Source organism: Semicossyphus pulcher, unplaced genomic scaffold, assembly GCF_022749685.1.
Source record: "Semicossyphus pulcher isolate SPU_LCO1_2020_fin unplaced genomic scaffold, fSemPul1.0.p SCAF_9, whole genome shotgun sequence".
NCBI lineage: Eukaryota > Metazoa > Chordata > Actinopteri > Labriformes > Labridae > Semicossyphus > Semicossyphus pulcher.
The window spans coordinates 23,500,058-23,516,254 of NW_027211770.1; the positions used below are offsets into that span (position 1 = coordinate 23,500,058).

At 41.2% G+C, this 16,197-nt stretch overlaps 1 protein-coding gene across 2 annotated transcripts in view; it reads left to right on the top strand.

Annotated features, from left to right (window-relative positions):
- Nucleotides 1-16,197, top strand: part of grik3 (glutamate ionotropic receptor kainate type subunit 3) — a 102,474-nt gene that overhangs the window by 48,942 nt on the left and 37,335 nt on the right. The window contains exons 2-6 of one of the 2 annotated variants that reach the window (XM_069655532.1): nt 6,725-6,731; nt 8,349-8,522; nt 8,745-9,002; nt 9,096-9,277; nt 13,609-13,662. In XM_069655532.1, the coding sequence (XP_069511633.1) occupies nt 6,725-6,731; nt 8,349-8,522; nt 8,745-9,002; nt 9,096-9,277; nt 13,609-13,662 (675 nt within the window). The remainder of the gene's footprint in view (nt 1-6,724; nt 6,732-8,348; nt 8,523-8,744; nt 9,003-9,095; nt 9,278-13,608; nt 13,663-16,197) is intronic. The other variant, XM_069655531.1, reaches the window with a different exon arrangement.

Consider the following 16,197-nt stretch of genomic DNA (forward strand, 5'->3'; position numbering starts at 1 on the left):
TATGATGTGTATTTGCTGTTGTTTTATGAAGCTAAAGAATCCAGTGTTGTTCCAATGTACCTGTATGGTGCTGCGACACGCACACAAACACTTCCTTATTCAACACTCACGACCTTCACACTGTTAATAGCCCTTTGAGGCGGTTTGCAATTAACACATGTGCAAAGATTAGCAAGTCAGCGCACACGCCTGTCAGTCTCTGTCACCGTTTTTACACCTTTAAACAATATCAACAGTGGAGGCCTTTAAAACCGACAGTCAACACTTGGATTAAGCCCATATACACAAGCTGTCAGGTGGCAGATATAGGTAGTTGTAGGCGTTAGCAAGTGTAGCATGTAAACAGCTACGTGTCTGTAAATGAACCACACGACTATGCATTATATTAAATTATATAAAGCTGTTATTTCTGGGCCGATTGTGGTTAAAATGAACAGCAACTATGAGTCTGTATTATCATGGGGTCTCTTACTGGCTTCTTGGTAATGGTGCCATCAAACCTCTATGTTACATTACATAGTAGAGTCTTGTTGAAGCTGAAGTAGGTATGAGTTGACTTCTTTACATGTGTGTTTGTTCCTCTAGTGGGAGCACATACACATCATTTGCATGGATTTTAAATCATTGGTTTGCAGACTATTCACCGGAGTAATTAATCATCCATTCATCTATGCACGCTCCCTGATTCCGAGTAAGGGTCACGGGCTGATTAGAGCATTAGGAGAAAGACACCCCGAACAGGCGACGGATCCACTCCCAGGCTAACACATCCACAAACACATTCACACATTCGCAGTTTTTCCCGAGCCTTCCTGACCTGCGTGCGTTTGAAACGAGGAGACAAGCTGTGCTGGGGAGGGGTGGGGGGGGGGACCCAAGCGAACATGGGGAGAAGAACCGCAGCTAAGATCAAACCCAGAACCTTCTCGCTGTGCTGTGACTTTGCTAACTAATGAGCCAACATGCTGCCAGACACCAGTAATTAACCAGCGCCGTTAATTTCCTCCCGTGATCCTTATCATCGATTAAATGAAACACATTCCTGGCGTGCTTTCTCTGCTATGTGTGGCGCAAAATGCAGAATTGGCAAACTTAACCACTGGTCTCGGTATTGTATAACAGTTAGTCCCAAGTGCTGTGTTGTTACCCGTAATTACAGAGCAACACATTCTGTCTAAAATTGGCCGCATTTCCCAATGTTGGTGGCGGTTCGTGTGTGTGTGTGTGTGTGTGTGTGTGTGAGCGCTTTGTGCCGGTCATTGTTTGCTGCCATCATTGTGAAAGTGAGTGCTGTTGCACATCCAGGGAGACAGGATGCTATTCACAGGGAGATTGGGAATCCCACCAGTGAAAAGAAAGTACAAAAGAGCAACACTCAGAAATGCAGTGGGCGAGCAAACATGCATCCGAGAGCATAATGAGCTGGTTTTATTGTTTGGGCCTCTGCAATGGTTTGTGTGGCAGGAAGGTTTTAACAAGCTCAATGTATCATATAATGGAGCGCAATAAAAATAAAATATCTATGTTATCCCTCTGCCTATCTGGATCTAATGGGTCTTTATAGTGTTTTTATGCAGGTGCATTTATACCGAACAATTTGGAGCTGTGTAAAAACATCTTAATACAGGATGTCCAGACATATCTGTACCAAAAAATCGGGGTTACCCAAGTTCAGCAGGACAAGAGGGGTAATAGAATCAGATTGTATTTTGTTGTAACTACGAGTGAGGTCAGATTCTTGCTTTGCAAAAAAAGGTCATTGAACTCGCCTCTTTCCTGCACAAATGTCCTGCTCCACAAGGTCAATCGGATCACCGTTTTTTGAGTGCAGCAACAAAAAGCAGCCGACCTTGCCTTTCTTTTAAATAGTGGGCATTTATTTTAAACGCACATTTTGGAGAGTTGCAAAACAAAAGTCGTTCACAGGGCTGGTTAGTGCTGCATGGCCCCTGAGTTCACAGTGAACTGTAAGAAAGACTGCTTTTAGATTCTCCGCACCAAAAGCTTGGAAGAAGTGACAGTGCACCTTAAAGCTCGATACTCTGGTTGCAGTGGGTCGATTGTGTCAGTTGTGATTGTTTTTAACTTCTTTAATTTGTTTTTTATGGTTTTAATTGTATTATATTTATTATGGTAATTTATTGATTGATGTGTTTTTTGTTTTATTGTTCTATTATGTACTCTGGTCTCTCTTGAAAATGAGGGACTTACCTGATTAGATAAAGGTTGTTATTATTATTTTTATTATTATTATTATTGTTGTTGGAAAAAAGACGAATGATGCTTAAATAATAGTGCGTAATAGTGCACATGCGCTGACTGCGCTAGCAGCCTGTTACAGTTGCTCCTGTGTACAATAATCTGACATACTGCATTTATACAGTTAATTCACAATGTTGTGTTGTTGTGCTTAATCTGGCAATTATATTTAATTCTAGCATTCATATTTAAATCAACATAGAGCCCATTTCTCAGCACTTTATCTTTTTCTTATTATTGTAGATATACTGCACATATATTTCCTATATTCATGCTTTTCTCTGTGTCAGAGCAACTGTAACGCATGATTCTGAAATCTGACAATTTTCAGCTTGTGTTTCTGTATTTTGTCTCTCTGGTGTGTGATTATTGTAAGGACAGGGACGGTCTCATTCATATAAACGCCTGTGTTTACAGTACAAACAAATATGCCTTCTTCAATCTTGGATGTAAGCCTAGCAATCAGATAAGAATTGTAGTTGGGGGGAAAAACAGCATGCCAGATCCTACCGTGCAGCCGCCTTGAGATCAAGTTAAATCAAACACTGCTTACGTTCAGTTTAGAGAGAGATCATTCAGATAATGGAGGGGGAAAAAAGCAATCAAGTCCATGCATTCAGACAGAAGCAAACGATCGTACAAAAGTCTGATTTCTAAGTATGTGTGTTGTAAAATAGAACATGGCTCTGTTAAATTTAAATCAGCAATCTTAGTCCAAATTGGACAACCTATAACTTTACATGATGTAAAAGCCATAAAGAAATAAAAAAAGAAGAAGATCTTTCCATCTTCTCTTTGTTTTGGCACTCTGTCACTCAGTTCACACTCCGTGTGACACACTCACACTGAAGTCCGTAAACGCAGCAGATGTTCAAAAGAAGTCTCTTCAGTGGAACCCATACGATTCCAAACCCCACAAACTAAGCTGTCTCGAAGGCAATCTGCCGCTACACAACAGCAGAGGGAGGGTTTACGCTTGTGCTCTTGTGATGTTGTTTGTGGGTACATAACATGTCGGGCTTTCATGCTACAACGTGGATTTGCGCACGGGCATGTAGAGCTGAAAACGTGAAACCTCTGACTCTGAGTCGGCGTGTCTCCGTCAGGACCTTCAGGCTTTGCAGACCAAACTGAACCCACGGCTTCTGTTTCGGGATCAAAAACAGCCTCAAGACTTTCATTTACATGCAGGCAGGAATAGTTTATTGATGTATAATTTATTAGCTTAAATATCTGCACTTTGGTCACATTTGAGTTTTTTAATTCCAAATGAAAATGTAACTCTTTGATATATCTATGCAGTATTCAGTGAGGTGTTCCCTTGTAGTTACCAGGTTAAGTGCCATATGTAAACTGCTTTAGTGCTCTCCTGCTGCTTTGTCAAACTACATGTGCAAACCTATGTCACAATACATGTTAGCAGCATTAGGATGAGGTGTATGAGCTGCAGAAATCTATCAGGCCTCTTAATTTAGCTGCAAAAGCTGGTCAAATCAACAGTGCAGATGTGGAACTCAAACTGACAACCTCAAAGATTTCAGTTTTGTTCTCTTGGGCGCCATCTAATGGTGGGAGGACACTTCCCAATTTAACCAGACGTCTACGGTTGGCTCCCTTTGTTACGGTCGCTTTCCTTTTTAGACTGTTTGCCTTCATCTGAGCGTCCAATTTGTTTCTTTTTCTTTGGATTTTCACTTATTTTTGAAGTTGTATCTGTAGTCATCCATCTTTTCTTTGTTTGTTCAGCCATAGTAGATTACTGTTTACTCGCAACACTTGCAGAGACCGGAAAAGCAGTCGCTTAGCTCCGCCTACCCTCTCTGGCAGACCAACCACTGCTGGGTGATGGAAAATAGCGTGAAATCTGACCGGGATTTATTTGCTTTATATTGCACTTACACAAAACTGCAGCATAACAATTGTGTATTTTATTATATTTTACACTAACACTAAAACTGTGTAATATTTCTCTGAAGTTTGGGTGTTCTGTTTTCACTCTCTGCTGTTAAAGAGAGGGATGTGAGTCGTCCTCTCTTCACAAGCATCAGTCTGTGGCTTTTGAATGCAGCTGATCCAAAGTCCTCAAAGGACAAATTATGGAAACAGCTGCAATTAGTGGCTGATTTATATATTGTGGTCGGACCTCAGAGACTAATTAAAGGCCTTTGTGTTCGTGTCTGTTGGAGACGTGCTAATTTGAAGCCTTTTGACTGAGATTCACAAGACTGAGTGTGAAATTCATACATCTCAATTTGCCATCGCCCACTGCAATAAGGGAGATTAGCTGCAGTTGTATAAACGGGAACTTGTAAACACGCTCCATAATGTTCCAATCTCTACATCATTAGAGTCGTTTCTGCAGGATGCTAAAAGAACTCCTTATTTGATGGAGTTGCAGGAGCTTTTGCACATTAAGCCGTGCCGCTGTGCTCATGGCAGAACTCTGAAAAAGCAAATTATCTGCAGGATTTTCCTCCCGAGGAGCAGGTTCCCCTCTGTTTATTAAATTTGTTAAAGTGCTTCTGAGCAATGCACATTTTATCCTCTTAACAGTCAAATTACTATATACTCCAGCAATTACTTAATGTACTCTAATGAGATTTCCCCATGAAATGGAAGGATTCATTTATTTTAATGTGACGCATTCCACCGGGCGGTTTATGCATCACGTCCCCTCGCGATCCGGGGAGGCTTTGAGTCATAAATAGTCAGACGAGCTCGGCTCTCAGAACCGCCTCTCTGCAGCAGCACAGATATGCGATTCTGTGATCCAGGCAGCACGGTCGGTCTGTTCGGGGGCATCGGCAGGTCACAGGTGCTGTCCTGAAGCTCAGCTCGCTTTAACCAGGTAGGATTAGAGTAATAGTACCAGGCTGACAGGAGGTGTTAGCGCGCTAGGCCATGAGAGTGCAAACCACAAATAACACAACAAAACACTCAAATAAAATCAATCCCTTTGTGCTCTTTAATTTCCATTAGGCTAAATTAAATTAAAGCCTTTGGGTTGATGTTTCGGGGTCTTTTTTTATGGTAATGGTCTGAATATGAATCCAGTAACTGTTTGGTTTGTTTTGGGGACAAAGTGCAGCTAATGCAACGTTTATTTTTCAATCCTCAACTGAAGGCAAGACAAATATTAGAGGGGACGTTACAGGAGAGTTATTATCAAACAACAAAACTAATCAACTTTCAATCAACATTAGTTCATAAACTCCATTTATATTCAAACATTATTATTACAGATACATTTACGTCAATTTGTCATGGCTAAAAGTAGGTAATTTAAAAGCCTGTGTAGACATTATCTGATTGTAGAAATCAAACCAACAAGGTCAAAGTAATAATCTCGAAGATTTTCATGTAAATAAATGTCTGATGAGTCTCTATCTATCGCTGAGTGAGGTAACACAATGGTGATTGAGCCTATGGCCCACTGATGAAAGCATTGGCAGTATAACAGACTGGCTGGCAACTTTCACGGAAAAAATCATTTTCCGCACTCTGCAAGTGTTGCAAGTAAACAGTAATCAACCATGGCTGAACAAACAAAGAAAAGATGGATGACTACAGATACAACTTCAAAAAATAAGTGAAAATCCAAAGAAAAAGAAACAAATTGGACGCTCAGATGAAGGCAAACAGTCTAAAAAGGAAAGCGACCATCAGCGAGGAAAATCAAGAGTTACAACCGGAGCCAACCGTCGACGTCACACATGCAACACTGTCTGGATATCTGGGAAGTGTGCTTCCGCAATTACCGTTTATCGCCAAGAGAAAGAAACTGAGATCTTCGAGATTACATCTTTAAATGATTAAATACTAAAAGAAAAGACAGACAGAATTACTTGTCATGGCAGAATAGGAATATAGATATATTATCAACTCCTAAAGAGAGAAAGAAAATCAGCTGTAACATTTACCAGCAGTAAAAACCGATTATGAAAGTCACTTAGTGAGTAATTTAATGTTTTGTTATTCTGTGATCTCACTGCAGAAAAAAAGTTTCTCAAAGTTTGTCCCTGTGTCTGAAATTATAGCGGTAAAAGTTCAACTTACATAAAGTCATTTTGAACTTTTGATGACAGTGATTTTTTTCCCCCCTGATTTGACGGACGATGGCGGAGACGTCTTGCTTTGTTATTGAAATGTATAATGTGATGAGAGTGGAGGTGGAGGAGCCAGCCTCTCCATAAGCTGATGTTCCTACAGGCATCTTTTCAGCAGCTGTCTAAGCTGTCGTCTTAAAGGCTGCAGCGGAGCCACACAGGGACTTTGTTGTCTCACATTTGACAGAATGTGAGATGTTGTTTCTTTACCAATTACACACAAAGAGAGGAATGCTTTATTATGGGATGCAGAGGCCATGACAGAGGAAAAAACGTACTTATGAATATTCTGTTTGAAAATGAAACTAAAATAACCTGATTTTTGTGCATTTTGGGGCGCCTGCGGCTCAGTGGCAGAGCGGGTCGGCTCTTAGTCAGAAGGTTGGCGGTTTCGATCCCCAGCTTCTGCTGTCTAAAGCCCTTTTTGCACTGCGGTTCCACCTCAGCTCCGCCGTCATGCAGCCTTTGCCATTTTACATTTGACCACGTAAAGCCGCCCCAGTGTGTGTTTTTACTTTGCATTCCGGCGTTACTGAAAAAAAACATGCGCAAGGTGTAAACAAAAAGGGCGTGCTTCAAATACACATATACAGCCTGTTTCGCCCTGCTGTCTTTGCTGGTTACACAGATGCCTCTGTTACTACCTCTGATGCCGGCTCAGAGGCGGAACGACTTCGCCCCATCGTTCCGCCTCCTTGTGTTTCATATAAAAGACGTAACGTAACAGAGGCAGAATAATCCCGCCTCGAGCTGGCAGTGAAAGAAGGGCTAAAATGCTGTAGGCACAGCCATTGATGTGTGAATGTGTGTAAACGTGGTTATTTAGAACTGGATGGGCAGATTGGCACTTTGCAGAGCAGCCTCTGCCATCAGTGTGTGAATGTGTGTGTGAGAGGGTGAATGTGACGCGGAGTGTAAAAGTGCTTTGAGTGGTTTTAAGACTAGAAAAGTGCTTTATATAAGTGCAGTGCATTTACTTTTAAGTGTTGCAACAAACTATGCTGCTTACTTGAGAATGTCTCGCCGCTTTTGCATGATAAAAAAAAATCTGTATTTAAGCTACAGAGGCTGAGATATGTTGAGTTTTAGTACAGTCCACAAACACTTCATCCACAGCATCATTTTAATAAATGTCCACGTCTTCCAAGCTCGAGACCTTCCAGATTGTGACGCAGGATTTCTATCGAGTGTCCGAGGCTATCACTTTGACATCCTCAGGGTTATTTTCTAGGACTATAGAAAGCTCCTTTAAGAGCTGCAGAGGACATTATACATCGGGTTTAACAGGTTGAGTAGTGCTGCTCGTGTAAACAGGTCTATATGTAAGAAATCTGTTTGAGATATAAAGCTTTAATGTCTGATGTGTGGGACAGATGTATCATGAAAACCTCTTCAGTCGGCAAACTACTGAAAAAAGCTTTCTTGCTGTACGCTGAAGGATATAGTGCAGCACGGATGGTCGTATACATATCAAGTGATGCTCTACTTTGATGTGCATAAGACGTGTTTTGTAAGTTCAGAGCAGCAGCAGAAAAAAAAAAATACTTCCCTTTGAATTTTAAGTAAAAGAAGAGTGCACAAGTCCAGTTATGTGCTCCATCAACGTGCTCCTGCGGTGAAATAAAAGACGGTTTTAATGGAGAGACAAGAGCCTGAGATATTCTGCTGCCCTGATGGAGCAGACAGACACACAAACACACACTCCTTAAATCCATTATGGCTTTAGACTTCAAAGCTGATATTGGCTTTTTTCAGCATTCCCCGAAAATGGAGAGGGTTGCTCCGTGTTTGCTGAGCAAATTTAATACCTCGTGTAATGTGCACTGCTCCCCTCGCTGCTCGTCTTAAGTGCAAACGCCTCTCAATATTTTCCTCCCATTTATTCCTACCTGGAACTGTGTTTGTGTTGCTCCTTCCTGCTTGTGATTATGTTTGAGTCCAATTGTTCGGAGGCTTAACGTCTGTGTCTCTTTTGTTTTCCAGGTGGGATCTTCGAACAGACGGAGGGACCTATTCCGCTTGTTAGCGCCGAGGAGCTTTCCTTTAAATTCGCTGTCAATAACATTAATAGAAACAGGACTTTGTTGCCAAACACAACACTAACATATGACATACAGAGGATTAATATCTACGACAGTTTTGAGGCGTCGAGAAAAGGTGAGTGGCTTTGTCTGTGTTTTTTCAAGGATCTAGATTACTGTATGGAGGAACACGGGGATCTGGTCAGTCGAAAAACAGCTGAATATTTGGCTCAGCTTGAGTGTTTTTGGCTCACAGATAAAATCTTGTTTATAAAGGAAGAAAACTTTAGTGTTTTTTCATCATTTCTATAAAGACTGACTAAGAGGCACTAAACTCTCTCCTCTTGCTCTTCTCCAGCTTGCGACCAGCTGTCTTTAGGTGTGGTTGCAATATTCGGGCCCTCACACAGCTCCTCGTCGAATGCGGTGCAGTCCATCTGCAATGCATTGGAGGTGCCGCACATCCAGGTGCGGTGGAAACACCACCCCATGGACAACAGGGACACCTTTTATGCCAATTTATACCCGGATTATTCCTCGCTAAGCTATGCTATCTTGGACCTGGTGCAGTTTCTCAAGTGGAAGACGGCCACTGTGGTATACGACGACAGCACAGGTATGTAATGTCGCCATGCTCTCACAAATACAAACATCAGGAGTCGTCACTATCTCCCTAATTGACTTCATGTGTTCCTCGTCTCTTCTCAAGGTCTCATAAGGCTTCAGGAGCTGATCATGGCCCCGTCCAGGTACAACATCAGGCTAAAGATCCGCCAGCTTCCTCTGGACTCGCAGGACACGAGGCCCCTGCTCAAAGAAATGAAGAGAAGCCGGGAGTTCCGCATCATCTTCGACTGCAGCCACCAAATGGCTGCGCAGGTTCTCAAACAGGTCAGTGAGACTATTACAGAGTGTGGCAGAGGCACTCATGATGTCAGACCTCAGCCTGGACGAGCAAATCTCCAACATCCGCACAGCTTGATTCAGCAGCAGGTTATTCGTATAAGGAAATCTTTGTGTGGCTAGGCTGGAGCAGCTGCAGGGCTGTCAGTAACAAACAAGCAGCGGGGAAATTTTGATGCTGGACGGTTTGACTTGTCTGAAACTGAACAACTGATGTTTGTGAACTTGTGGAGGTTTAATCTATATAAACAGATATCTACAAATAATTAATAATCTGTAGGAAAGTGTTGCAAACTTTCCGGCCTTCATTTAAAGTCTTAATTCCGTTGTCTAATCACTTTGGTTGTCTGCAGGAAAACAGTCCATGTGGAGAGCAAAAAAAGGCAGTGCACTTAGGCCATATTGCGAACCCATAACCTGGATCATCAAACAACAATCTAGCTTTTTATTACACTCTAAAAACAGACATCTGAATATATGTGCAGATAACAATCTGTTCCTTGTCCCTCTCAAGTTGCTAGTCTAAGGAAAGTCTCAGCCCAGGAATACTTAAAAAGAAACTGGCAACTCCATAAGCCCTAAAAAATCGTCCATTACTCCCAGAGTCATTGTTAGATGATAGCCAGCAGTGTTGATTTAGAAACTATTAATGATAAATGTTCGCTAACGATCTTTTCTCCATGACAAAGACGAGACGTTGACGAGCTAAAAATAGATCGCTGATAATAAAAACTCTGAATCCCTGTCCCGGGACCGAAATGTTAGCGGTGGGCTGTCGGACATTCAAAATGTATATTTGACTGTTCGGTACTGTCAGAAGGTGGTTGTGAACTTTCTGTTAACTCAGGCTTTCTGATTCAGGCTCACAGAAAAAGTTGACTCATTAGACTCTTCTTCCGCACACAAATGAGCGATCATCAGCTGTCTGACTGTTTACATGAGAAGCGATGATGAAAAGTAATCTTTAGCTGCTGTGTCCTCATCGTTCTTTTACTGCATGCATCATCTGTTGAATTTAAAGTGGTAATTTTACATGAAGCAAACAGGTACAAACGCGTTTTTGTCGACTAAAACTAGACTGAAACTATAAAGGGTAAAAATGACTAAAATGTGACTAAAAGTAAAAAGAATTTTGTCTGAAGACTGAATCTAAAATAGCTAACACTGATAGCCAGTGGGTTCTGAGAGTAAACAGTGTTCTTACGATCTTAAGCAGAGACAATGTCAGGGGATGATGTCGAGCTGTGACGCACAGCTGTTCCTTATTGCAGGTGTGCTGACTGGATTTGTAGTGTAGACTTAAAAAGTGTGCTGGAGTAATATATAGTTCTTACAGTGAATCTTGGGTCTTTGTGATTTGATGCATCCGGGGTTTATAAGTTAAGATTTGTAACAATAAATCACATACAAAGGACAGAAAGTAAACCTTTGTGGGCGAGTTTGACTTTAACATCTAACAGGAATACGTCTGTTTCATTATCAAACCGTGCATATATATATTGATATAAATGATCGTAAGTCGACACAGAGCTGTCAGCGTGATGCACCGAGCGCAGATTGTGTAGGTGGTCTGATGCTCACAGATGTCAGGAACAGGCTGGTGGATCTCCCCCCTCCGTTCAGTTCGCTGTCAGCTTCTGTTAACATGTTTACTGAATGCATCATCTCCTCCCAAGTTATTTAAATAACTCAGTCCTCCCATGTTACTGAGATCTAAGGTGACACGCGTGTGCTCGTGGCCACTCTGCACAGCTCGCACCGAGGATTGGGCGACCTCTGGAGAGAAGGAGTGAGAGAGGGTTTTCAGGCAGAAACGCTGCAGACAGTTCTCTACCATGGACAGCCTGCGTCAGGGCGCTGAAGCACGAGCAAAGGATGAGAAAGATGAGGAAATAGGTGATGGTTATGAGTGATGTCAAGAATACGACACACACTAAGTGCCATCAAAACTGTTGCATTTCTGACTGCTGCTGCGTACCATTAATATTACACCATAGAACCTGGATGTAGATCTTTGAAAGCTTAAATAGTGCCTTTATAGTCTCGTGACCACTCAAGGCTCTTTTACACTTCACCCTTTCACACACTAATGTAGTCACCACTAGGGCCGCTTGTCAGCTAAGCATTTGCGACCAGCAATGTAGCGTGCAGATGGGGGATCGACTGCTGTGATATGAGAGAAATTAAGAGTGGAGTTAATTTGTACCAACCCCAGTGAGCAAACTAACCTAACAGAGATTAAAGTGTGTATTAATTGCTGTTAAATGTGCACATAGTTTTCTCAAAAAAAAAATTCTGTAAAATATAAAACAGCAACGATCATGAATAATAATAGATTAAAAAGAAGTCCTAAAAGCAACAGCTGACACCTTTAAATTGCTTGTTTTCTCATTGAAATCAAAATTTCCGACAGATAAAAGAAGTCAAAACAAAATATTAGAGGCTTGAAACTAAGAATTTGTAGCATTTACTTCTAAAATTGAAAAATGTAACATTATATTTACCTAAAATAAAAGACAGAACACTCGGCTATGTCCTTCATAATGTAGCACACAAAATGTGTTCCCTTGAGAAATTCTAGGGACAAGGACTTTTTTTATGGAGGGCAAATTTGTAATGAATAACACCTTGGTTTTGAACGGCATGCAGCAGTGATAAAATTTACCAGCTACTGAACTGTAATATTTGAAGTTTTACAGACTGCTCTATTTGAAGTACAAAAAGGTTGCTCCTATCCAGGTCATCAAGTACAAATCAGAAGCATTAAAGTGGTAATCTCGAAGATCTCGTTCTCTTTGGCGGCACCTGTGGTGATAAAGGGTAATTGCAGGAGCACACTTCCCAGATATCCAGACAGTGTTGCATGTGTGACGTCCACGGTTGGTCACATTTGTTTCTTTTTCTTTGGATCTTCACTCATTTTTGAAGTTGTATCTGTAGTCATCGATCTTTTCTTTGTTTGTTCAGGCATAGACAACACTTGCAGAGACCGGAAAAGCAGCCGCTTAGCTCCGCCTATATATCCTTAATAATGTAGCACACAAAATATGTTCCCTTAAGAAATTTTAGCTACAAGAACTTTCTTATAGAAGGTACCTTGGTTTTGGTAGTGAAGTGTCAGAATTTACCAGCTACTGAGCTATAATATTTAAAGGTTTGCAGACTGTTTCATTTAAAGTCGTACAAAAAGGTTGCCCCTACCCAGAACAATAAGTAGACATCAGAGGCATTGAATTCATGAGTTAATGTTAATGCATATGTAGGATGATCTCATGTGACTATTTGAGTGTAGAAATAACACCTCTGAATCGCTGCATTACGCCCTTGGAATATATTGTTTGTCATGTGCAGCCTGTCTTCAGTCTGACAGCCTCACCTGCCTCCAACATGCCTCTGTCAGGTTACATCCCCTGTCTGAGTGGACAGGAGAAAATAGGACACACGTCCCTGGTGTGTCTGTGCGCCTTTTGTTGTCATATGTTTTTTTTAATATTCTAATATGTGCGTTGACCCTGCTACTGCATTGTGGGTAAGATGGATACTGACAGAATTTCTTGCATTGTATAGTGAACGAAACCTGCAGCAGCTAATTGTACATGTCCATACTGTCTATTTTCATGTGGAGCAACGGTTGAATGTAATTCCCTTGATGTAAAGCACTTTAAAGCGCATTTCTTACATGCAAAGTGCTATAAAAATCAAGTTTATCATTTATATTTGCGTAAAAATTACCTTAATGAAAAAAACTCCTTCCCACAATATGAAACATGACACTTAGTTTCAATGTCACGTACTTGTCTTGTTGGAGGAGCGATTTGCCTGCACATAAGCACAGCATCTTATTTACATAACCTTGGCTTTTTTATTCAACAGATGGTACAATTAAACAGGAAGCACAGCCGCCATGAGAATGTGCTGCCTTTCAATGTAGATTGAGTGAAACAAGTGGCGGTGATGGAGTGCGCGGATATGAGGAAAAGATTACCGAGCTCTTCTGATTGAAGGCCCCTCTTCTCTGCTGGGATAACGTCATGTGCCCCCCAGCCATTGCACACCATTTAAATGCATAGAAAGGCATTAAGTACTGTTGCTGTTCTGTTAGTCTGTGGACTACGTCTGGTGCAGAACTCCCAACAAGCAGAAACTTACACACAAATTCAACAGCGGTTTGTTTAATAGGCTCGTTAAATCATGGCTACTTTTTCTTTACTGATGAGCCTGCTGTGCATATCTTTACCTTTGTTTATGTATGATTGTTTAAAAGCAATTCCTCTATTCATTCACATCATTCTCTTCTCTTCTTCTCCCTATCCATGCAGGCCCAGACCATGGGGATGATGACAGAGTATTACCACTATATCTTCACCACTCTGGTAATGTACTATGCTTGTTAATGCAAATAGAGGCTCGTTTGTTCTCGTCTCCCCACCGCTCGAGCTTTTTGATGAATAGTGGCTAATTGCCAATGGGGCTTTGGATCCGGTCCATAATATCAATTTTGTTTGACAAGCTGGAGGCATAATAGAGTCTTCAGCAGGCTGCAGTAAACACTCAGCTTCGTAGTAAAGTCAACACAAGTCTTTGAGGTGGCAGCGAAGAAAACAACAGCTTGAGATTCCAAAGTGAGGGTGACTTCCAAGTTTGAAGAAGACCCCATGTGAGCTCTTCAATATAGGACTCAAAGATAATAAGGCTCACACACCTGGTATACCATAACAGTAGGATTTTGTAATGATAGATGACGTTAACTTATGTGTTATGATTACTGGATGTCTCTACAACTATCAGCTATGTTACTTTGGCCATAGCATTTTGGTAATTAGAAATATATATATATGTATTATTATTATTATTATTATTGTTATAATATGTACTTTAAAGCAGGAGTTCTCAAACTTCCATCAATAAAAAAATGATTATATTTTATGAAATGGGAAACAATATTAAGTTTCACCTATAAGGTCAGTGTTTTACATATATAGCATACAGTTTGTGTACATTTTACACCTGTAATAATGTGACCAAAGATCTTTATTAGGTTCTTCTCCTGTTTCCTCTGCTGTCTGCTGATATTCCATATTTCAGTAATCGTCAGCCAATCCAAATAAAAGAGCAAAAGCAGCAATTAATTGATCCAGCTAACAAGTAACAATTAAAAACACATCAGTAAGCTACATTTTTTTGCACTGGGTTCCTTTTTTACAAAGAACATGGGCACTCTCTTTTATTGATCCTGGATGTCCTGATGCTGTTAGTTTTGCGAGTGCTTCAGATTCACAAAATAGTCCCCAACAACTGGCTTTTAATCCAGTTTGAGTAACACTTGCTAAAAGCTGCAGTGCCCAGCATTTTTCTAGAAATAATTTAGCCATTAAAAAAATAAAATCCAACTCTGTGTTTCCAAGGAAACTGTACACAAATTAATCTTATTAGGGTTCACCACTGCAAAAACGTTAGCAGTCTAATACAACATTTCTACAATATCCAGCTGTCTCAGGGGTTATGGTGTTTAGATGTTGACTCAGCTGCATCATTATTTGGAAGCTGCAGTTTGTGGTGCTGTAGAAATGTATCTTGTTACACTGTTTATATTCTGTTGTCCACCCTATGTGGATCCTCCAAAATGATCAGAGTTAATGAAGAAAAACTGGACATTTTTACACTCACTAATTAAGGATCAACTGCAGTACTGTTGTATAAGACTGCATTCGTATAAGTTAAGCGTTCCTAAACTGAGGGCCACAGACAGGAAAGAGAAGACTAAAATATTTGTTGTTGCTTTGGTGTTTTTGTGGGATTTTTTTGACATTTTTTTTCCACACACACACAAAAGAAAATCACCCGCCTTCTCCTTCAAAATTAAAAATGATTGCAGCTTGTAACCGTTTTGTTTCAGTATCAGCCGTGCTTAATGCAACACGGGTGTGTTTCAGTTTCCCATCTTGAGCGTTTTCAGTTCCCACTCTGCAGCAGGGATCGTGCCTGACTAACACAAGCCGGCCCAGCAGGGAGCCGTTGCTGCTCTTCACCGAGACGTTTGCTGTGTGGTGACAAACAGACTGAATGGGAGTGAATACCAGCATGATCTGTGCTGTTCCTTTCACTCTCGGTTATTGTCTCTGTTTCTGCCTCGCTTGTGCGCGCACACACTCGCTGTCTCTTCGGACCGGGCCGGTCTGTTGTGATAATGTGATATGACACTGAGGTTCAGGCGTGATGTGTGTCATCTTTTCACGCTCAGCGGCGTGGCAAAGGCATCGGTCTGTGCGGCACGTCTATAGCTTTAATGGAGAACGATCCAAAAGTCGCTGGTTTATCTGTTTAAGTGTAACCAGTCTGATCAGATGGAGCAGGAAAATATTTACTGGAGGATTAACTTTCTTTGATGTGATCTTCTGCAACAATATTTCTCACATGACGCCTGGATATCTCTATAGAATCAGAGTGGGGTATCTATCTAATGCTGCAATACGCTGTCATATTGACAGACACACCATTAAGAAGATTATACCTGGCGGCTTGATTTGATCTGAAATGATGAATACTTGTACTCTATACACGGCGATACAATTTCCCCTCGATGGAGCCCACTGATGTCTGTGTTTTATCTTCTGAGGTGAGGGAAATGCTGACTTATTAGAGCGTGAAAAGGCAACAGCAGAGTGGTGTGGGGGTAATAACTTCCTTGTCCTTTGAAATGAGTCTGTCATAGCCCCCGCCTCGCAGTAGCTATCTGTGAGCCACCTAAAGCTGAGAACTTTGTTAATGTTTACCACCCACATAACACTCCTGTATGCACTCCGCGTGTTCTCCCCGGCTCAAGATTTCAGCGTCACGTTGTAGGATTATGCTGATTCCGCTTTGCAGATGTGTGCACAAGGCAGCAAAAAAAGTGAACTTAAAATTGG